Here is a 24,243-nt window from a genome sequence, read left to right as displayed (position 1 = left end):
AAGGGGTTCGTCAACTTCAAGACAGGGGGCAAATTTACAAGCCCCTTACGTCAGAATTTCGCCGTCGTTGTGTCACTTTTGTGACGCAGCGACGACGGAAAGCCAGCGCCATGCTGTGGGCTATTTACAACGTGAGGCATCTAGGGAGATGCGTCACGTTGTAAAGCCCTGCGGCACATGTGGGCGTTCCTGCAAAGGGGGGCGTTCCAGCGGAGGAACGCCTCCAAAAAGTGGCTGAGTGAAATCTACAAGATTTCACTCAGTCATTTTTCCGGCCATGTTAGGGATAGGGCACCCCGACCCTTGCTGGAGCTGTGTCGCTCTTGCAACGCAACTCCAGGAATGTGCCCTTTCCGCAGGAGGATAACGAACTCCTCCACCTCGTCAGCCACCTGCATAGTTGCCTTCTCTGCCTCCACTGGTAATTCCTGTGAAAATTCCTGCAGCCATGCCTACTGGACCTGTGCTCCAATGACTCCAGTGACACATCTACTAAGATGTGAGAAATCAGGGCTTTTTGCAGTGTCTCCCCCGATCACGGAGTGTGTCACTTGTTGAATATTAGGCTGCTGACTATCGCCGGTTATGTGGGCCCCCATTTTGACTACTAAAAGCTGGTTTTCTGACTCTGATTGTACTCCGCGCTATGTTAACAAGACCGGGGCCAGTGCCATGTGTAAAATGAATATGATAATTAGTTGTAATTACAATTGGTATGGCAACCTATCAATATGCCCCTAGTATATAATAGGGCATGTAGGTTTAGGGAACTAGCAGACTTAATGCATTTAAGTATGCACTACTGTGCTACCTGCTGTCCTTTTCAAGGCAGTCCTGCTTTGCAGACTAGCTTTTCAAATTACATTATATGCAAATTTGACTCTGGAATTAAAGGGGCTTTTAAAGTCTTAAACTACCTTACTTGTACATATATGTCACCCCTAAGGATTCCCATAGGTGCCCTAGGGATAGGGCTCCTTGTACCTCTAAGCAAGGACATTATAAAAGATATTTTATATGCCAAAGTGAGAGAAAAACTGCCTATTTTGCTTTTTCCCATTGCAGCACAGTGGCTCTATAGGCTAACATGGGAATACTTTTATAAAGTATAACTATTGATAGGAGTGAGCTAACAGTATACATCAAAATATGAAAAAGATAGAATAAATCCCAAAACTTGCCAAGGGTAGATATATTATAACTATCACAGAAAAGAAGGTATAGAACTTGCTTTTCCGATGAACCCAAACCCAGTCTTCCAGCTTCCTCTTCTGATTGGCCAGCCTTTGACAGGCTGAGTCAAACTGCTTTGAAGAGGTGTGAAGTGACCTGCATAGAGACAAAGGACATCTGGTGAGAGGAGATCTGCAGCTGCAGAGCAAAAGACATGAGGGGGTGTGGTAGCCACACTAGTCTTGAAAGAGTGAATAACAGTTAGGGCAGGACACAGGCTCACCCCTACTTCCTGCACCCCCAGCCAGGCAGGAGCCCCAGTAATTGACAGAGGGGCTGGAAGGAGAATGCCAGGGTAACTTAGCCATGCCTGTGGGTTGGCTTTGCCAGATCTGAACCTCCTGGAGAGAGTTTCTCCATGTTGGCATTTAAAAGAACAGTAATCTCTGGGACACGAATATGCCACACTTAGGGAGCAAGATGGCATACTTCAAGGTGGCATCATGTACCCTATTTGTCAGGGGTGCCCTGTGCTTGTCACCCAAGAACACTGGAAACAAATGGGAGAGCTGTCCAGCAGCTCAGATCACTGCCTGAAACAACAAGAAGAAGGACTGTCCTGCTGTAACCTTCAACTGCGCCAAGAGGATTGCACTCTGAATGACTGCACCTGCTGCACACATTGGAACTACAGCCCTAAGGACGTTGCCTGGCTTTGAAAAGTGAAGGAGTGGACTCCCTAAAAGTAACAGGTTAAAAGAACTCCACCTGCATTATCTCCAGCAGGAAGAAACCAAATAACCACCTTCGATTAGACTTTAAAGGATTTGGGGCCTGATGTAGGTGGCCCATTACCGGTCGGTAAACCCGAAATTCGGTAAGTTTCAGGCTTACCGACCATGATTGAGCAATTCCTGATGTAGGGGATGATTCGGTAAATACCGGTATTTACCAAATCATTATTTACCGATTCAGTATTTACAGACTCGGTAAATGGCATGTAGGAAGCACTTTTAAGAGTGTTTATGTGCTGTAAGGATTCGTTATTTACCACCAACTATTAGTTGGTGGAAAATACCGAATACCTTTGAAAATGCAAATCTGTGCATTTTCAACAGTGCCATGTGGCAGACATACATATCCTTAGGGCATGTATGTGTGCCGCATGTGCACACAAGCACTATTCAGGGGTGCAACAGGGTGTCAATGTGACACCCTGCCACCCTTGAATGTTTCCCTATTTTACCGAATCAGTATTTACCGATTCGGTAATTCACATTAATTCCTATGGGCCTCCAGGCCCATAGGAATGAATGGGAATTACTTTACCGATTCGGTAAATACCAAATCGTACCGATTCGGTAATACTTACCGAATTTTTATCTACATAGCATTTACCGATTCTAAAATTATTGAATTGGTAAAATTCGTTATTTTAGAATCGGTAAATTTGGATTACCTACATCTAGCCCTTGGTCAGATGCCTTGTGGATGACGTTGTCCCAGAATCCCAAGGAGGACACTCTGAAACCCCAAAAGGACCTTCTGGAAAAAGATCCAGAATTTTGAGAAGATCTGGAGAATTTTTGACAAAAAACACTATATGTTGACTAGAGGTGGGCGGTGAACTCTGCTCCACCGGTGTAGTTTGCAGAGTTTTGCTACTCTGCGCTCTGTTTGGAGTGCAGCAAAAAGTCCGCCCTCCACAGCGTGGTGGGGTTTACTGTCGCCAACGCCTGGAATGGGTTGTGAAAGAGTAACACAAGCATATGTTCCAAGCCTTGTTTCACACCCTGAGGAAATGTCCCGCCTCTTAAGTCTCCTATTGAAATCAGCCAATGAGAATGGTCACAGCCTGGAAGTGAAGTTATAGAGGCTGGGTTAAAGAGTGTTTTGGAAGAAGTGAGTTAAAGGGCCCTGTCTGTGTCATTGTTGGGCTTGTGATGTCCCAGCTCCCGGGGAATGCTGGGTCTCTTTAAAGGAAAGTGCAGGGGGACATCTTCTGTGTGCGGTACCGTGAAGGGTAGTGTGCCCTTGGACTACCCTACTGGTGTGTCATGCAAAAAATACTCCTGCTCACCCAAGACATCATCTGTGCAGCAAGATATAGACAACCCCTCATTCAATGAATATCTCAGTACTGTACCTGGGAGCGAGTTGAAACTCTGACCCAGTGCAGCACTTTGGAGAATTTGCATGCCTGCACTTCTGTGTTCCTGCTTGCATTACTGGCAGGAGAAGGAAGCAAGCTTTCAGTCTCCTCTCAGGGGGCGCAGCACCTGTGGAGGATGCTGAGGAGGAAAACATCTCCGGCTTTCCACAATGCTTCGCGCTTTTCCGTTTTTACCTGCGGGTGCAGTGGAGCAGGAGGAAAGCAGCTGGTGTCCCCTATGACTGCTGAGCACCTGTAGGGGATGCAAAAGCAAGTTCCAAGTACAGGTATGAATGTATTTTTTAATGTATGAGAAAAAAAGTTTGCAGCCGGGAACTATATCTCACTCGTGCGGTTGCTTGCCGCAAAGGCGCATTCAGGGCAAGGGTTCAAGTCCTGACAAAGGGAGATCAATGATAAAATTGGGGGGGGGGGGGGTGAGGGGGGGTGTTCTTTATTCTTTTAGCTGTGACATGCCCCTTGTCACTGACATAGCTCCCAGATGGAGCAACAAGGAAATGTGTGTACGCAGGCACACATAGCTAAAATAGAAACAGTGATTTGAGTTGACATGTGCCTGACATTTAGCAGCCGGGCCTGCATCCACTGCTAAAGTACACCCCGTTAGGCTGTCATGTTGAGCAGGTCTTAGAACTGCAGATGTTTTTAAGCACCATAGTACGTGAAACAATTCTTAGTCATAGCAGGGAGGGATAAGAGCAAAGCATTCCAATTTCTTTAAACAGTAAAGCTTTTCTGCGTTTCCACGATACAATTGAAAATGTAATGGCTATTTTAAATGTACTGCACTTCAATCATCTGTGATGTCACTGGTGGCAAGAGAATGTCCAGTTGGCGATACATTCTTAAGTCATTTGTCATTTCTGGCAGAGCAGTTACTCCCTCTGCAATGGGCTGAACGCTGTCGAATCTTGCAGAGTTTTTACGGAACTCTGTGGGATTTCACAGAGGAAAACTCCGCAAATTCTTGCACTCCTAAAGGTGTCCAACCTGTCGCCGAGAGTCAAACCGGTGGCATCAAACCGCAACTCGGCCTGAGATTCAGCTTTTATCCCGCTGAAGCTCCGGAGCTTTTCTTCGTCACTGAGACTTCAAGGAGTTGAGCGAGGCATCGTGCTGACCCAAGTTGCCGTGTTATATCCTGCTCTTCCTCTCTCTTTGTCCCTCCTTAGTGTTAGTGTCTGCTTGTCTATGTCATGTCTCTGTGATGTCATCCAGGATTCTACCTGTTGCTATTCAAGGGATTTATCAGTTACCTGGAGTCTGAGCAGGAAGTTATCTGCTCCCGGTGGGGTTTCTTACCATATTACATTCCTACTTGAATGCTGTACCTGACTATCTAATCCCAAGAATAAATATACTACATGAACATTACAACAAGGACCCATCATCTTTATTTTATTGAATTTAACATGCCGCTGAACCCAAAACTGGCCTGACGAGGAGCCTTGCTCGACCTCAAGAGAAATATCTCCAAGAAAGTGGCTAAGTCAGAAGGTAAAAACTTGACCATGGGTTTAGGTTAAATTCGAGGCATCATTGTCACCAATACCATTCTGGTCTCCCATGTGGTCTTATCACAATACCACATGCACTGGCCATTACTCACCTACACCTGCAGATTCTTCTCTAGTGAGGATATCTGCTCTGGATGACATCAATACCATCCAAGAGGTCTTTATAAGAGATGCCAAGAAGTTGTCTTCGTCTGTAATGTTTGAGACATTAAGGGCCATATGTATCATGCAAATTCGCAATCGCAAAGGCCGAAATTCGCAGAATTTCGGCCTTTCCGAATGTGAATTTGCTAAATGGAATGTATGATGCAAAACTGGTGCAAAATAAGGAATTGCAAAATTTGCGATTCCTTATTTTGCAATTGCATTTAAGGAATCGCAAATTTTGCGATTCCTTAAATGCAATGTATGTAGCCAAAAAAATTAGCAAATGCCCTTAAGGAATCACAAATGACCACCAACTTCTAGTTGGTGGTAAGTTGCGAATTCCTTGAAAAATGCACATATTTGCATTTTTCAAAGTGCCATGTGACACACATACATGCCCTTAGGGCATGTATGTGCGCCACATGTGCACCCATGCATATTATAGGGGTGCAACAGGCACCCTTGAAATTATTCTCAATTTGCGATTAGCAAATTGCGAATCGCAAATTGAGAATAACTTCCCATTCATTCCTATGGGCCTCCTGGCCCATTGAAATGAATGGGAAAGTATGCCTTAATTGCGATTCGCAATTTGCTAATCGCAATTAAGGAATTCTAAGGAATCGCAAAAAAATTACAATTTTGTACATACATACCCATTTGCGATTCTCAAATAGCGATTTCCTGAAAATCGCTATTTGAGATTTGCAAATGGGTGTCTTGATACATATGGCCCTAAATTAACATCCTGTCTCAAGGCAATGACTTCCTCTGGTCCCAGGCCTTATTGAATTGGCCATTGATCTTTTCTTGACACTGGCCTCTGTCAAGGTGGTGTCTACAGAAGTAACACAGACCACCTGAGCAGTGTCCTTTGTTGGATCCTTCACCTGACTCTGTGATAGTCTCAGTTGCTCTCAAGAATCACCCCACAGCACCATTCTGACAATGAGAGTAAAAAACTGGTTCAGTAGGAAGGGAAGGAAGTGGTACATCCACCGCTACTATGAAAGCAGTGAGCACTTCTGCACTCCTAAGGAAATGTGATAAGTCACTCTGGACTTACTGTGATTCTTCATAGACCTTCCAAGAGACAGACATGAAAACTTTGAATAGATATCCTCACCGAATCGGTAATACAGAATGTCTTCACATTCATTCCTATGGGCCTCCAAGCCTATAGGAATTATTGGGTAGGTATTGGTTATTACCGAATCTCAATTACCCAGTCGGTAATAACGAATATTAAGAATTCAGTATTTTTTACCGTATTCTTACCTACATCTGAAATACCGATTCCTAAATACTGAATTGGTAAAATTCGGTATTTAGGAATCTGTATTTCCCAGTTACCTACATTCAGCCCTAAATGCTTAGAAAAAAGAGGTATGGAAAACAGTGATGGGTGATGCAGCACTATGTTGTGCTGGGCCACCCAGAGCCGCTGAGCATTGGCCTAAAATCCAGCACTCATTTCAGTGTTTGACAGTCAGAGGTGGGCACCGAGGAGCCTCTGTGCAACTTGTTTCCAGCACTTGACTTACAGCTCTCTCATAAGCTGCAATGGTGGAAAACTGACTCCTTTGCAAATCACCACTGCAAAATGGAAACATCCACAAAATGCCTTGGGCCTTGGGCTTTTTTTTCAAGAAATCGCTGAATTGGGCCAGACTCAAAGACCCTCTTTCTGTATTTTTTGTTGTATGGCTGATAGTTGTTTCACAATTTTGTCTCCCCTTTTGAAGTGAAGAGGCATAGAAAGTGATATGCAAAAGTAGTTTTTTTTCTTTTCTTTTTTTTACAAAAGTAGGGGTCATGCTCTAAACTCTTGGTATCTCAGTGGTAGCAGTGTGAGGAACACCTGCTAGGTGAAATGTATATAACTAACAGTAAACTATTTCGACTGGCCCTCCTTAACACTGCTATGCTGGCCGTGTAGACTAGGCAAATAATTGATATTCTACCCAGTGTGTAATTGGCAGCAGTTCAGGAGACTTCAAGACTGGTGTGATGTAGAAAATTTTGCATCTGTAGTTTAGGATGGCAATGCAGAGTTCTATCAGACTCAGCTTCCTGAGCTGAGCTTCCTGAGCTGACCCTGTTGTAAAATCTCCTGGCACATGCCTCATTGTATTTGCATCCTCTTGCGAGCACTGTAATCGGTGTAATCACCGCTTTTTTCCGGTCCCTCGCCTTCGTTTGTTGGTTGTTGGCGGACATCTTTGGTTGGGGAAGGGGAAGAGGGTGCACGCGCTAGTCCTCTCTCTAGGAGGCGACTAGGGCTTAAAAGCTGACAAAGCAGGCAGATCGTCTTGACCACCAGCGCATTACATACAGCGCTTTCACTCCTTGCTCCATGCTGACTTGTTAGCTGCTCCCTTGAGCTTTTAAAATCACTCGTTTTCGTAATTTTTGTATTTTAAAATAAAATTGTTGACCCTGTTGTAAAATCTCCTGGCACATGCCTCATTGTATTTGCATCCTCTTACGAGCACTGTAATCGGTGTAATCACCGCTTTTTGCCGGTCCCTCGCCTTCGTTTGTTGGTTGTTGGCGGACATCTTTGGTTGGGGAAGGGGAAGAGGGTGCACGCGCTAGTCCTCTCTCTAGGAGGCGACTAGGGCTTAAAAGCTGCCATGCCCACGCGCAGCGGAGACGCGCAGCGGGGATGCCGGAATACCGCCGGAGTTTCGCCAGAGTCAAGCCCGTCTGTGCCCGTCCGGGCCCAGACGGGCTCAGGGCATACCACTCTGCTCATCCCATCTAGACATCTGGCCCCCCCCCTCAGGTATTCACGAGACTCTCTGCTCTCGCTTCGCGCGACTAAACTGCCTAGTTGCCATTACAATTGGGTTGAGGGCACTGCCTTTAAACACTGTATTGGGTGTCCTGTGTCTAATAACTGTGTGGCTTTAAACTCACTCACTATGGCTCTGCTTAATTGCAGATCACTGCCTTGTCACGCGATAGAAATACACTCCCTCCTTCTGGACCACTGTCTGGATGTGTTATTCCTGACGGAAACGTGGTTGACCGCGTGTTCAGGTCCCGATATTGTCAATGCTCTCCCACCGGGCTACCTCATTTTCCATCTTGATAGGCCGGATGGGAGAGGGGGTGGAGTGGCCATCGTGTATAGAGATACTTTCGTGTGCAAAGCTGTGGACTGCGGTATTACCAACACTGAAGGCTGTCATTTCTCCCTTGGCATATCTTCTTCCGTTTCCATCTCCGGCCTCCTTTTGTATCGCCCTCCTGCTGCGCTGGGGAATTTTGTGGACTCTATTATTGAGGCCATTATTCCATTAGCCGCTGCCTCATGCAACTTTGTACTTCTTGGGGATTTTAATCTTCACTTTGATGACCCCAATGACATGGTGGCAAGAGATTTATTGAGCTCATTAGATGCTCTCGATCTTCACCTCGCTCATTTGGGAGCCACTCATAACAGAGGTCATCAGCTTGACGCTGTTTTTGCTAATACTGCAAACCTGCAAGCCCTCCAGATGCTGGCCCTTCCCTGGACGGATCACCATCTTATTCCTTTCAGCTGGTTGTTGAAGAACCGAGGAGATCCCGTGCCTAGACAATACACTGTGGAACGACTCTGGTCGAAGCTGCCGGTTGACAGTTGGGTTAAAGAGCTAGCAATAACTCGTCCTGACCCTGTAGATGACCCCAATATTGCTGATCAACACCTGGCTAATTGGCTTACTAACTCCCTTGACCTACTGATTCCTAAAAAAAGGAGACTTATCAGGGAGAGAAGAACTGCTTCTGCCCCCTGGTATACTCCGGACCTTAGGAGTTGCAGAACTTCTTGCAAAAGGCTTGAACGTGCCTGGAGGAGAGAGCAGACGGAAGAAAGCCGGGCTAATTATAAAAGAGAGATGAGAAAATACAAAAGTGCATTGAAGGATGTCAAAAAGATTTTCTTTAGTGATAAGATTGAGAGGGCAAGTAACTCTCCAAGAGAATCGTTTAAAATTTTTAAAGAACTCTTGAAAGCCCCGGTCCCCCCAGTCGTACACGTTAATCCTAAAGACAAATGTGAAGAACTGGCTAGTTTCTTCCATTCTAAAATAGATACAATCCTATCCTCTCTGCCCGCTATGCCTCACATCTCTGAGCCGGCTACTGGTCCAATAAGCTGCCCGACCAAACTTGTCTCTTTTGGCCCCTTCTCGGAGGAGGAGGTTACAAAGGTCTTGGTGGAGATGAAGAGTGGATCTCCGAGTGATCCAGTGCCTATGAAACATCTTAAACTTGTGGCTAATACTCTGTCAGCTCCGCTCACTGACCTTATCAACCTCTCTCTCTCTCGTGGCATAGTCCCTCAGAGATGGAAAAGGGCTGTAGTAAAAGCCTTACTGAAAAAACCAGGCTTGGATCCCGCCAATCTGACCAACTTCAGGCCTATCTCGCTTCTGCCGGGGTTCTCTAAAATCGCCGAGAAGCTGGTTAACCGTCAGCTCTCTTACTATCTTGAGTCCAACCACCTGTTGGGAGACTCCCAGACTGGTTTCCGTCCCGGCCAAGGAACGGACACGGCCCTGCTGGCGGTAGTGGAGGAAGCAAGGAGCACTCTTGACACCGGAGGATCAGTGGCAGTGATCCTCCTGGACTTGAGTGCTGCCTTTGACACCGTGAGTCATCAGGTGCTCCTCCAACGCCTGTCAGAGGTAGGTGTCTCAGGGACGGCTTTGAAATGGTTGGGATCCTTTCTCTCCAACCGTTTCTACCAAGTCTGGGAAGGGGCAGAGCAGTCTTCCCTATTCCCTCTTCAATGTGGAGTCCCTCAGGGCTCATCGTTGAGCCCTACTTTGTTCAATGCATATATGACTCCACTTGAAAGAGTGGTAGCCCCTTCGGGGTTGAAGATCATCAGCTATGCTGATGATACTCAGCTGGTGGTGGGCCTCACTCAGCTGGCGGAACAACCCAACTTGTTGCATGACTGCCTGGCTAATGTCTACCAATGGATGTCCAACTCGGCTCTTAAGCTCAATGGAAGTAAAACTGAGTTGATGTTTTTGGGCAACTCCAGTCCCTCCATCATTGCCAGCTGCTGGCCCCGGTCTCTTGGCGACCCTCCATCTCCCAAGAAGGAGATCAAGTCCTTGGGAGTATGGTTGGAGGAAGATCTGTCCTCCAGGACTCACGCCAGAAAGACCGCGGGGGTTTGCTTCGGTTTACTGAAGTCAGCCCGAAAGGTACTCCCACTGCTTCCGGATCCAGCTAAGAAGCTTTTGATGCGGGGTTTAATCCTTTCTAGGCTTGACTTTGGTAATGCCCTGTTTCTTGGTGCCCCTGAAGCTACCTTTAAAACCCTCCAACAGGTGCAAAATGCAGCTGCCAGAGTCTTGATGGAGATCCCTAGAAGGCAGTCCGCTGCCCCGGCCCTAAAAGCACTTCACTGGCTCCCCGTTAAGGAGCGGGTGAAATTTAAGGCGTTGTGTACGGCCCATAAAATTTTACATGGCAAAGGCCCCCCCATCCTTGTTAATATGGCCCGTCCCTATAAACCTCCACGCCTTTTGCGCTCAGACCAGCAACATCTCTTGCAATCTGCGAGAGTCAGAAGAGCTCGGACGGGGGGCAGGCGTTTCTCGGTTCAGGTGGCATCTCTGTGGAACTCTCTGCCCCTTAAGATTCGCTCAGAGCACAAGATCCTAATATTTAGGAAACTTCTTAAAACCTACCTGTTTCCACAGTAGTGAGTTTTCGAGTTCCTCCTTCTTTGGTCTGTTGCGCCGGGATGCCCCCGGGTAAGCTGAGCGCATTACAAATTTCATATAATAATAATAATAATAACTTGTGGGAGTGAAGGGTACACCCATGGCTTGATGCCTCCCCAGTGGAAGCACCCTGGACATCTGAGTCCGAGATGCAAGATTTATTTTTTATGTCCATTAGTGCAGAGGTCATTTTGGACCATACACTGATGTACTTGGGCAAGTCAGTCACTGATCCAGCAGTGTCAGTTTGTTGGATGAGAAACTGAACTTAGGGGCTGATTACGATGGAGGATTTTCCGCATCCTCCGGGCCGGCGGAAGCCACCGCCGGCCCGGAGGATGCGGAAAATCCTCTGCGGACCCACCAAAGACCCACCGCCACATTAGGATGGCTGGTGGGTCCTGGTTTCAGTCCGCCGCTTTTCCGCCGCGGTTGGCTTACAACCGCGGCGGAAAAGGCCTAATATGGTGGCGGTGTCTCTCAGACACCGCCAGACATATTAGGATGGCTGAGAAAACATGCTTTTCCGCAGCGGCTTCTCCGCCGAGGAAAAGCATGCGGATCTTCACCTCGGGGGCCCGTAGCGGGCCCCCTGAGTTAAGTGGGGGTGGGGGGTGCACATGGGGGGTACCTATGGTACCCCCCTGCATTTGTATGCAGAAATCGGCAGGCACCGCGCGGTGCCTGCCGCTTTCTGCATACAAATGCAATATATGCATTTGTAACATTGCGGCGGGTGCAGCTTGAAGCCGCACCCGCCGCAATGTTACAAATAGAGGATGTGACCGCCAGGGTGGCGGTCACATTCTAATTGGACAAGAGGGAACTCCGCATGCCCATGCGGAGGTTCCCTCCTCCTCGGTGATCGCGGACGGACTCAAGTCCGTCCGCGATCATAATGGGCCCCTTAGCTCGACAAAAGTGAGAGCTGAACAGCTGGAAGACAAAATGTAATCACCTAAAGCATTTTTGGCCAAGATGTCAAAATATTGTATCCTGTATTTGAGTTCTTGCCCTTAAACCTACATGTTGACAAATATATAGAACCATGACCCTGACCGCGTCTTATGAGGGCCTCTACTTATCCAGTTCTGGTATTCTGCTCAAAAAGAAAATTATACCCTACAACTTGTGGGTCTCTGTTTACAAAGGGGAACTCAACACCACTATTCTGAGACCTGAAGTGGCAGGAGACAACCAAAGAAGTAGACACTGAATTTAGGGTTAGTATAATTAAAAGAGATGCTGCCTACAGTTCACATCCAAGACTACAAAATCATGTCATTAAAGTAGCACCTGGATGAGTAGTCTGTGTGTGCTTGACCAGATTAAAATAGAAAATGTAGGCCATTTAAATAAAGTAGCTTTAAGCAGTGAACCATTTCAGAGTTGACACCTCAGCATCAACAGTCATGGATTAGGAGTATTGCTTTTATCAATTCTCTGTGCCTTTGCCCGCTAGTTGTTGCTGAAGTCTCAGGGTGGCTTTTGATTGCTTGGCGGCTCTTCAAGAGGCTTTGTGTTTGTCCTCTTAAAAAAGGCTGTCAGTGAAGTGTGGCTTTTCCAGTGTAATGTGAAACAAAGCTAAGATGAACATCTGAGGAGATGAGGCTAAGGGCCACCAGTAGTTGGAACTGGCATCTGAGGTGTGACGACTCTCTACAGCATCACCACCTACATTGATTTGTGTAACTGTCAGAAGGACAAAGAGAAGGCTGGAGGTTCCACTGCATCTGTCCCACTGACGCTGCTGAAAAGAGGCACCAACTGTGTCCTTCCTGGACTCTCTTGGTGACTTCCCATGCTGAGTCATGTCTGCCTTGACCCCTGTGTATATGGAGCCTTTGGATTGCCCAAAGTGTAGGAAAATCCAGGGTGCAGTGTGTTGGTCTCTCTGAAGTCTACAAGTATATTTGTAAGAGGAACTGGTCCTATTGGCTCTCACATGGAGATCCCAGAGAATAGGTATGCGTAGCAGGTTCATAAGAGCAGAGTCACCGATTTGTACCCCTTTCAATCTGAAGTAAGAGTCACTTCGCTATCATTGCACCCCCTCTTAAAAGTGAAAGACAAAAGATTTTGATTAATAACTTTTTGATGTTGTTGATGAACCAATGACAGGTCTTTTGGGTGATGCCACCTGACTCAGGATTTTTTTTCTCTAAAGGTGATATCATGGGGTCGACGTTGCAGAACCTTGGCAATCTGATTCAGATGCCGTACGGCTGCGGGGAGCAGAACATGCTGACGTTTGCCCCCATTATCTACGTCTTGCAGTATCTGGAGAAAACGGGACAGCTGACAGCAGAGATCAAGACAAAGGCTGTGGGATACATGACCAGCGGTAGGTGGATCACATGGAGCAAGGTGCTTCAGAAGAAGGTTGGATCCAGGGAATGTTTAAGCAGTGACCATGAGGGATAGATAGATCTACTGTGGGAAAGAGGTCACCAAGATCCAATGACATTCCAAGGAAATCAGGTGAATGTTTTGTAAGTTGAAGGGCTCACCAGACCTACAGCCAGATTCATGAAGGAAAAATCGGCTCGCAAAGGGCCAGATTCTGCGAATCTGGCCCTTTGCGAGCGCTTTTTTTGCATTTGGGATTCATCATCCCAAATGCAAAATTCGCAGATTCTGAAATCGCTAAATTGCGAGGAATTGCATGTAAGGAATCTCTATTTGAGATTCCTTAAATGCAATTCATGAACCATTTTAGAATTGCGAATTCGCAATTTTTGGTCGCTATTTACCGCGAAGTCTGACTTCGTGGTAAATAGCGAAAACTTAGAAAAATGCACTTTAGTGCATTTTTCTAAGTTGGATGTTACACACACACATGTCCATTGGACATGTGTGTGCGCAACACCAGTGTAAATCACCATTTCAGGGGTGCCAAGGACACCCTGGCACCCTTGAAATCGCTTCCTTATTTGCGATTCGCTAATTGCTAATCGCAAATAAGGATTGACTCCCCATTCATTCCTATGGGCCAAAGGCCCATAGGAATGAATGGGGAGTCATTCCTTATTTGCGATTAGCAATTAGCGAATCGCAAATAAGGAAGATGTAGAAATCACTATAAATTATGCGATTTCTACATGCATCCCGTTTTGCGAAAAGCCGCGGTTCATGACGAGCTCAGCTCGTCATGAGCGTACGACAGGCGTAACTCATGACGAGCTGAGCTCGTCATGAGCGTGGAAGGGGTTAAGAGCGATTCCTTAATATTCGCTATTAAGGACTCGCAAAAGAGGAGCATGATGAATCTGGGGGCTATGATACAGCCATGAAACCTGCTCAGGGTGAGCTGTGGGTGCTGCTTGGAAGACTTTAACTATGGCCAAACTGTTCATTTGTGGCTGATTTACTGGGTCTGTTGGTGGCAGATCATCCATAATGAGTGAAATTTGAAGACAGAGTTCTGGGGAATGTTAACATCATTGACTATAAAAGGTTGTCAGCATAGATTCAAATATACTTGAGGAATATGGTATTTTCTGTCCGAAGAGTACCTTAGGATTATAAGCCAATGTACATGTTGGCTATTGTCAATGTATATTTTTTATAGCAACATAGATCTATTGGCTACCTATTCCCCCTGTTAGGATAGGGATATTTGCTATGAAGAGATTGAGGTGCTCGGTCAGCTCTGGGGGTGAACAGCCAATATCTTTTTTTTGCAGGTGGTAACCAAGTATGTTTCGAAGCAGTGTAGGAAATGAGCTGCACACCTGGTTTGAGTTGAAGAGCTGACCTCTCTGCAGTTAGTTAGAAACTAGCTTCTGACAAAATGATGGCCTTCTCTTCTGGCGGAGAAGCGCCTTGATGTGATAGTTCACAGCACTGATCTTGCATCCATCAACTACATTTCGGTGTTGTTGTTTTATTTCTTCAGGGTATCAAAGAGAACTCAACTACAAACACAACGATGGTTCCTACAGTGCCTTTGGGGAGAGTGACGGAGATGGGAACACATGGTGAGTCTCAAGCAATAACAAACCCTGTGGAGTCACTGGCTACCTACACTGGCAACCTACACGGTTTTTAAAATCAGTGAACCCCAAATTTATTGACAATGTCTGATCAAAGAGGTAGGATTCAAGATGAAGACATAAGTAAAAATGACATCTAATGACCCTGGGCCCGATTCACAGAACTAACTTAAGACAAAATCCTAAATTTACTACTTTTGGTATTCACAGAAGTTAGGATTTTGTCTTAAGACAGACTTAAGACAGACTTAAGTTAGGATTCTGTCTTAAGTCTGTCTTAAGACAAAATCCTAACTTCTGTGAATACCAAAAGTAGTAAGTTTAGGATTTTGTCTTAAGTTAGTTCTGTGAATCAGCCCCCCTGGTCCCAATGATGGAATCACAAGTAATCAAGGTACAAGACATTGGATGCTGCTCATGTGAATATCATAGATAGGCTTAAAACACAAGTGACATCATGAGAAATACATTATATGGCATGAATGAATAACTTTGGAGCACTATAACTAGGGGAGTAACTTGGCCATTAAGATTGGGAAAGGTGAACATCAGATTTTCTGACAATCATGCTGGCAAATAATGTTAAAATACATACTTGTCATATGTAGGGTGCATGAGAGGGACTTAAGGGGCAGTGGAAAGGAAAAGGAATGCAGCTTGGTAGATGTACTAAGTAAAAAAAATGCAATATTTTGTAAAATATCCAACATTTTGAGGACTTTCAAAACAGAGATGAGAGAGAATGTTTGGTTGATTTCGTTAGTGTGCGCATGCAAAAATCCCAGCTGAAATCTGACAGACACCTCACCAAACCAGACTGAAAGCAACTGTACCCAACTATTCATGAGAAAATACAATTATTAGGGGGGCGTAACACCCCAAACACGCCCCTGAAGCTACGCCCCTGACTATTTCCAACCTTAAATTCACCACTTCATATTTGGGCAGCACACGTCAGTTCATTGCAGAGTTATCAGTCAGTTAATCTAACAGGTGATGCAGGCATGTATTTTCAAGGTGCTGTCAGGGCTGGACAGGCCTTTTATTCCACCGGGCATTTCCCCTGTGGGCTGGGGTCCTTGGAAGCTGGCTTTGAAAGTCCATGTCGGCTACAGGAGCCTCTCACACTTTACCTAGGACCCCCGAGGATAACTGCAGCAGGCCCGGGGCTTCAGCAGAGAGATAGAAAGAGATGGAGGGAAGAGGAAGTGAGAGACAGGAATCATCCAGAGAGGTAGAAGAAAGAGAGTAGAGTGAGATACTGGATAGATGGACAGAAAGAGGTTGACTTAAAAGGCTCAATACAGAGTTTCCGTTAACACACTAGGATGACTTAGATACAGCTACAGGCTTCAATTTTACATGGAAACCACTAGGCTTCCACCTAAGCCAGTAGGGTTGGCTAATTTGAGCAACCTACCCACCTCAAAGGAAACTGTCACTGTGTTTCAATAAATACCTGCAACAAAGCACCCGAGAGGGATTGGTAAACATTAAAGTAGAGAGCAAAAGATTTAACTCATGGGCTGTCACAAACAATCGTACGATTACAATACATGTTAGTTCACAATTGAGCACAGGTATATCTGCGGTGCACTTCTACAGCAATATTAATTATAATATATCCTGTGAGTGTACTCCCCTATAGGTATATCCAGGGAAACTATTTCTGAAAGGAATGCAACTATTTAACAAGTGAAAGAAAATTGCTAAGACATACTAAGCAACTACAGGCAAATGAAATAGGGCTAGTTTTAATGTGTTAAATCAGGAACACATGCCTGTGGTTATATATATTAGCATGTTAAATCGAGTTGTTTTGCCAATACTTGTTGAATATGTAAAGAATAAGTATGTCACCACAATGATTTTAAATGCAACAGCCATCTTTGAATTGGAAAACAGTACAATACTGTTCCAAGATGGCCATCAAGTTTATTCTAAACATTGTTTCTTGACGAAGGGGGCTACATAACTACCACATTGAATTGGTTCCTGGATAGTAGGTGTGGAATATAAAACATGTATGAGATAGAGATACTTCAAGTCAAGAATCCAGAAGTTCTCACTCACCAGTCTAAGTGACACCCCACATGCTGCCGGGAAAATATTCTGAGATGCAGAGCTTGTGGCCTTGACAGCCAACTTCCCAGAAGGGTAGGGACATTACCTGAAGTATTCTGCAACAATCTGCTAAAGGAGCTGTAGATCTTCTTGAAGAAATGTCTTGCCTGGCCTGCTGAGAGAAGGGTGCTGGAGGTTTACCTGCATGGAGAGTCTGCCTTAAAGAGATGGCTGGCCATAACTGCCCAGAGTGGCGCAGCCCAAAGGAGCTTGACTGGGTGAATCAGCTTGGTGACATCACATTATTATCACAGTATTGCTGCCTGGAGTTTGTGGGGGCTCAACTGATTGGCAATGGTTCAGTGACACAATAGCAAAAATGAAAATCCAAAAAGGATCCCACTGGCCTCAGTACTCAGACTCACACAGAATCCTACTACCATACATTTGCTACGCACACTCAAAATACACACGTAATATTTTGGGTTTCACATAACAGCTTAACTTTACGCAAGTGAGTCCAGTAGACCATGGTCCTCCTGACACAGAGAAAATGGGAAGGTCACACTATGGAGCCACAAAGCAAAGTATGTTGCCACCATTGCTTTACATTATGTAGCCAGGGCCTGGGCAGTAATTCTCTGCCTAAAAAAAGGGGCATGCTTGGTGTACCACTCCAGTCACAGTACAAGTCCGGGACCTCACTTTAAAAGAGACAGACCTAGACCACTGTACTAATGCTAGGTTACCATGATGTGGTGGACAACGTAAAAGTCAGTATACCAGTTTCACATACAGTCGGGCATTCAGGGCGGAGGAGCACAACGGTTTAGCAAGCAGGGACATTCATCCACAGTATAGATCTCTTAACTGTGATCTCACCTTTTATCACACTCGATAACTATTTCTCTTTATCTCTTTCAACTATTTGTATCCCCTGATAGGTGTTTTGTTCTCCAGCCTATTCTTAGTGACCTTATAATTCTTAATCCTCTCTCTGCATTCTAGGCTAACATCTTTTGTGGCTAAGTGCTTCAGCCAGGTCAAGGCGTACATCTTTGTCGATGACACAGTGATTGACGCTGCTGTGAACTGGCTGCGCCTCCACCAGAACATGACAACAGGCTGCTTCCAGAGTGTGGGGAAGCTCTTCCATTCATCTATGAAGGTATGGCCCCATTACATTCAACCCAATCATAGCAGGAGCGGCTCTTCTGTTATGGCGGAGGAGAGATGCCCCACTGAAATATAAAACTAGTTTTTATCATTTTATTTTTCTTACTGAACCAATTGCCAGTCTTACAGTGGGGGCAAGATCATCCAGACTGAGTGTTACTCAGCTGCAGTGAGGAGGAGTGTTGGGGGCACTGTAAGTGCCCATGTTGGTTTGGCCGGCCATCTTAGGACGGCCAAACTGACATGCGCACTAACGTTTCTCCAACCCAGCTGTAGTGTACAGCAGGGTGGAGAAATGGCACAGGCTTCCTGTGCCTGAGCGAGTGTCAAGTCAGCCCGCTCAGGCCAATCATGGCGCTGCTCTCCTGCTGGAATTTCCAGCAGGAGAGCAGCGCCATGATTTGCCCCTGGAAGACTGTGCATTGTGCCCAGCAACACTGAGAGGAGCAAGACTGAGTGTGCCCAGCGTCACTGAGAGGAGCACTGAGGCGACGGCCGGAGCGGTATGTAAGTTCTTTAATTTATTATTTCCCCCTTACACCCGCCCCCGGCATTCATGTTGCCTCACCACGTTAACATTAAAACAGCCGCCACGAATTCGTAGTCCAATATCTCTTTATGATGAAGAATGATTTGGGTAGGCTTCTCTAATGTCAGATTTTGGGAGTATTTTGCATTTTCAACCTTGATGTCGAATGGCCTTGCAAGCTGAAGTGGAGAAAAGGGCCTAGGTGCTCCATTAGAGTGGTGCGGTAACAGAAAAATTGGAGGATTTCCTGGTTGGCTCATGCTCATTTACCCTTCCTCATTAAGAGTTTGGGAACTCTGGGGCATATTATCAAGGGATTTATCTCTGCTTTTTTGGCTTTAAAAGCCAAGCAAGCAGAGATAAAATGATCTCCCTATCAGCAACAGGGTGCTAACACGCAAATTCGCATGTTAGCACCCTTTTTCTCTACGCTTCCCCTTGCATCTCTAATGAGATGCAAAGGGGGCGTTCCAGAGAAAAATAATAGGAGAAATATTGTTAAGCGACATTTCCCCTATTATCAAGGATTTCGCTAACCCTGTTAGTGATAAAAAAAAAGCAGCACTAACCGCGGTTAGCACTGCTTTGTTTACACCTGGTATTTTCCTGATTTAGCCATGATATCCTATGGAAGGTGGATATCATGACTACATTTGTGAGCCCCTATCATCAAGCTAACCCCAAAGTTCGAGAGATTATCGTTGGTTTTCCAGCGATAATCTCTCATTTGGCAGTTAGCGCAAGGATTTTTATCACTTCTGAGATAAACCTTCCTAATAGCAAGTTATCTCTGCAATAATTGCCGGCGATGCTTAGCGTTAAAAAATTTGTTGCTAAGCCTCGTTAGCGAAAAATATCGGTAATCGTTGGTGATATGCCCCTCTGTTTCCAGCGTTGAAATCTCAGCTAGATACCCAAGCAAGCTCAGCAGTAGCAATACGATACCCCCATTTGAATGCCTGTTTAGGTTGAGTCTTCGAGACAGCATGCGCTCTTGCAGTAAATTAAGTAACCCAACCCCTCACCTCACTCTAAAGAAGCATATCGGCAGGGCGCGTCGGTGGCATTGTGGAACACATGGTATTTCCCTTGGGATGACAAATCCATTTTTTTCTCATCTTTACTCATCACAGTGAGCCATATTTGAGTTTGTGCTCCCTGGACAGGGTGTGCCAAGAACTCAAAACCTGTTTGCTTTTCATTGAGTTTATTATAGTTTCAAAGCTTGCCATGTACCTAGTGACAGTCCAACAAGTGGTATTTTTGTGTGCTTGGGCAGTAGTCATCTTCGATAACTACTCCTAATGTAACCTGTATTTACGTCAAACATGCATGTTTGGCATTAACAAAATTATCTTTGGGGATGTTCTTTCTTATACGCGGTGTTTCAAAGGAGATTTGTGTCAGGATGGCTACAAAGATGTCTTTTAAGTGCTTTCTGCATAGGTATGCGTGAGGAAGGGAAAAGCGTTATATTGTTATATTTGTAGCTTGCATTGTACAACTCCACGCTTCATGGTGGTAGGTTTCTGTTGGGAGAAATGTGATGGCACATTGTTTGGCTAATTTGTTTCTTGTGGGGGAAGAGAGAGACACACTACCAGCAGGAGGGAGGGGTGCCAGAAGGGGGCTGAACATTTTATAGCTGTCTTGTGAAAGGAGTACCATAGCTGTAAAGATTGCTATCGCTCTCCTGAACAGCATATGGTTCTTGTTTGGGAACATTCAGTGAATTTGAGCAGTAGAAACAAGCATTTGCAATGCATTAGGTCTCACATTTGTGAAACTTGGAGTCATTGGTGGTGTAAAATACAAAGTCTTTTATCCATGTATTTTGGAGCGGATGTATGTTGTGGTTTGGATTGGAATGGTTAGTTGTGTAATTGTGTGTGGTGTGGATTTGTGTAGTGGAATTATGTGGCATGGTGTGCAGTGGAATTATGTGGATGGTAATTATGGGGTATTAACTGTACTGAAATTATGTGGAGTGGGACTGTGTGTTATGGAGTGTAATTATGTGGCATGATATTTTGTGTTGTGGAGTGGTATGTAGTAGAGTTTATGTGTTGTGCTGTTGAATTTTCTGGCATGATGAAATCTGTGGTGTGCATTGGATATATGTGGTGTCTTGTGTAATTGTGGTGATGAATTGAATTGTGTGGTTTGCTATCAAATTATGTGGTGTGGAATGTAAATGTGTAGGTTGAATTGTGTGGTATGTAAGTGCCTGCACGCGGACAAAATATGAACAAAAATGCACACCTCTGCCAGGACACCTTGTACGATGTGGGAATGCAATAACAGAGTTAGCGACATCGGACAAAAGCAATAGAGCACCAAACAGAGGAGGATGCCAACAGGCCAAAGCAACTGATCACCTATCTGTCAATGCAGGTGACAGCGGTGGCCTTAGGCATGTGCAAGCTGTGCATCTGCACAGGGCCGCCAAACCCCAGGGGCCGCCACACCAATATATATCCTTAATATAATAATCCTCTGAGGATCGATACATATTTGCGTGGCAACCCCTGGGAGGGATTTGGCCGCCTCTGGCTCAGTTCCACTTCCAAACACCCTGACTCCCACGCTCTGCCCCACCCGGACCCCCTCTTACGGAGCCCTCTACCTACGCACCCTGCCCAGGGCTGCCATGAGCCTAGAGCCGCCCCTGCAGGTGAACACCAAATGGAGATTAGGAGAAAGAGGACCCAGGATGGGCATGAATAGTATGATGTTTGCCAAATGTTCAAATGTCCCACAAATTGCGGAAGCCTAGCTGATGCAGATAGAAGTGGATGTGTTTTTGTTTTGTGTGAAGGAGGCAGCAGACTGCACATGTGGTTAATAGGGGGAAGGTGGGATGGCATGAGGCCAGTGTGGTGAGTAAACGGGAGCCAAATAAGGCTGTGAAAGCTGCCACCACTGTGCTCAAGGAACCGAGAGAGCACAGCACAGCCAGCACTAAATTCGGAGTGCTCAAGAACTGAGGGTCCGGAGTGAGGGATGGATACAACTATGTATATCAAAACAATAAGCATGGAATGGGGGATGAGCCACGAAGGGCAAAGTGAAGTATAGAGAGGAGTGAGTAGTAGAAAGAAGGTAAGAGAAAAGTGTGGATTTGAAATGCAGAGGGATTGTGTGTGAAAGAATTTGGAAAGGTGTAATAGAGGGAATGCGTGAGGAATAGAGGAAGGAGTAAGAAAGGATATAAGAGGGAGGTGTTGGGGTTGAAGGAAGAGATGAGGAGAGAATTGGAGTGGGAGTAATGGATAGAGGGAAGCAGTACGAACTGAAGGAAGGGTATAAGAGACGGAGGGAAGGAGTGAAATATGAAGGAGACAAATGATGGATAGGAGGATGGTGCAAGAGAGGGAGACTAGGGTTGTGATGGAGGAAGGGAGGAAGAGATAGAGGAAACAAAATGAGGAATAAGACAAAGGAAAAGAGAAGTGAGGGCTAGCAGGAAGGAGTAAGCACAGTTGGGAATGTTGAATGTGGAAAGGGGGGTGAGGGAAGGAGTAAGAGTTGCCTCTCGGGTCCTACCTGCGCTGAAGCCCATGGTGAGGCACTCAGGCTTAAGGAGCGGTGTCGTCAGTGCCAGATGGGGTCGGGCTGGGGTGGGGTCCTGTGAGGCTGGTGCAGGGGGTTTCAGGCTGCTGCAGGGTGTAGAGCCAGTTCCATCCGAGGCAGTCCTGCTGCGAGGTTCTCCTGACGGGACACCGAAGTTCATCTCCGTTCCCAGTGTTAGAAATGGGGATCTCTGGCTTGCTAAGGCATGCGCCAAAGCCAGGCAGAGACCACAAATCTAGTCAGGGAAAGGGAGTTACACGCCAAAGATAACCCCGGCTCACCCCCTTGGTAGCTTGGCACGAGCAGTCAGGCTTATCCCGGTGGCGATGTGTAAAGCATTTGCGCAACACACACAGTGACACCATACTAGGCACACCACAAAAGGAACTCCACACAAGGGTATATATAAAAATAGCCTTTGTATTATCATAAAACACATTAGATGGTAATAATCACACAATATACACGGTGCCCACTGGCACGGGCAATATTTACAGGGGATTATTTACACACGACAGGGCTGCCTGGGCCACTGTCAGAATTAGCACTTGGTTAAGAATAATAAAAAACAGAATATATCACACTCTCAGAACACACCCCGTAATCACTGGCAGACTCAATACTCAGCGCCAACCTGTAACATAGATCATAACAGGCACAGTATAAAATAAGGCAAGAACTCTATAAAAACCAACCTCATAAGTTAAAGTCTGGTAGACCATCATCCTCTAAACATAACTCACATTAGGAAAGAAACTTAATAACATAACCTGAGATAGGGAATAAATCACACCTAGACCACAGTAGAGAATCGCAATAAAACCTAAGACCGTAGGTAAAACCTAACAAGGATTAAAAGCACATCTATAAGCATAAATCAAGGTGCATGAATCACACTACATACATTACATTTCCCAGCACCTACAAACATTACCATAGGGCCTTGCGCCATATAAACCCAACAGTCCCCTGGGCCACCTGGCCATCTCTAAAGGGGCTCAAATGCCCTCTGTCCAAAGTCAGGGAGTGCTGCCAATGCAGCGACAGTCAAGGGGGGCGCACTTGGCACAAACCTAAATGTGGCTGCTGCCCACTACTTGCTGGGCAGCTGGGAGTCTGAAATTAAAGGCCTAAACGTTGCAGCTGGCACTAAGTGCTGCGCAGCTGTACATGCTGAGATGGGGCAAAGGAGTGCGTCTCACTCCTGGATTCGCAAGAACATTTCCCCTAAAAATGAAATACCTAAATGGGGCAGCTGCCCGCTACTTGCTGGGCAGCTGTGGAAGTTAGAAAATGCGGCATGGGCTCTCAGTAGCCCGTTTAAAGCAATTGCGTCAAATGTTGGAGCCCTCTGGCTCTAAAAATGAACATGTCTCATGGGGGCAAGCTGGCCCCTTAAATAATCGGACCAACATCAAGAAAACAGGACTTGCCCCAGAGCGTGGAGCGCCCTATGGGGCGTGCTGGCACTGTAAATAAATATGTACCCGGGGGAGCCGTCACAGGCCCTAAATGAAGTAAGTCCCAAGGGTGGAGCCACTCGGGACTCTTGAAATCCTCATACCCCTGGTGGAGCCACTCGGGCTCTTGGAACAAAGCTGCCCCCTTTTGGGGCCCACTACGGGACGGGCCGCTTGGGGCCCAGCCGAACGCGGGGCCTCCATCCGGCACCAGGACACATGCTTGGAGCCCCCCCCAGCCCGTCCACACTCACCGGGCCGTTCTCCTCAGGCAGGGGCTCCTCCGGGCGGTGGCAGGCGGGGCTCTCTTCACAAACACGCGAGTCCCGCTTCCCACTGGCAGCCTTCCGGGGTCTCTTCTCCTTCAAGCTGCACTTGCTGGCGCCCGCGGGGCTCTCCCTCAGCCATGGGAGCCCCGCACAGGCAGGCGCCAGCTTTCTCCCCCGAGGCGGCTTCCTCTTGGTGGGCGGGCCTCCCAGGCACCCTTCTCTTCCAGCTTCCGGCCGCCGGCCCTGCCCACAACCAGGCGGGCCACAGTTCGCGGCGGCAGGGATCTGATCGATGAGGGGTGGGCTCCCTCTAAATTAAGAATAGAAATGCGGGGTTGGCAACCGCCATTAGAAAATAATCAAGGCCATAATGCAGGGTGGCACCTGTAGGTAAATATGACAATAAGCAGGGTGGACACCCGCGAGGCA

At 46.3% G+C, this 24,243-nt stretch overlaps 1 protein-coding gene across 2 annotated transcripts in view; it reads left to right on the top strand.

Annotated features, from left to right (window-relative positions):
• Positions 1 to 24,243, top strand: part of LOC144768066 (alpha-2-macroglobulin-like protein 1) — a 411,824-nt gene that overhangs the window by 282,503 nt on the left and 105,078 nt on the right. For both annotated transcript variants that reach the window (XM_078651439.1, XM_078651438.1), the window contains exons 24-26: positions 12,916 to 13,092; positions 14,647 to 14,728; positions 17,816 to 17,975. In XM_078651439.1, the coding sequence (XP_078507565.1) occupies positions 12,916 to 13,092; positions 14,647 to 14,728; positions 17,816 to 17,975 (419 nt within the window). The remainder of the gene's footprint in view (positions 1 to 12,915; positions 13,093 to 14,646; positions 14,729 to 17,815; positions 17,976 to 24,243) is intronic.

Source organism: Lissotriton helveticus, chromosome 7 (assembly GCF_964261635.1).
Source record: "Lissotriton helveticus chromosome 7, aLisHel1.1, whole genome shotgun sequence".
NCBI lineage: Eukaryota > Metazoa > Chordata > Amphibia > Caudata > Salamandridae > Lissotriton > Lissotriton helveticus.
This window is presented reverse-complemented; position numbering and strand designations above follow the sequence as displayed.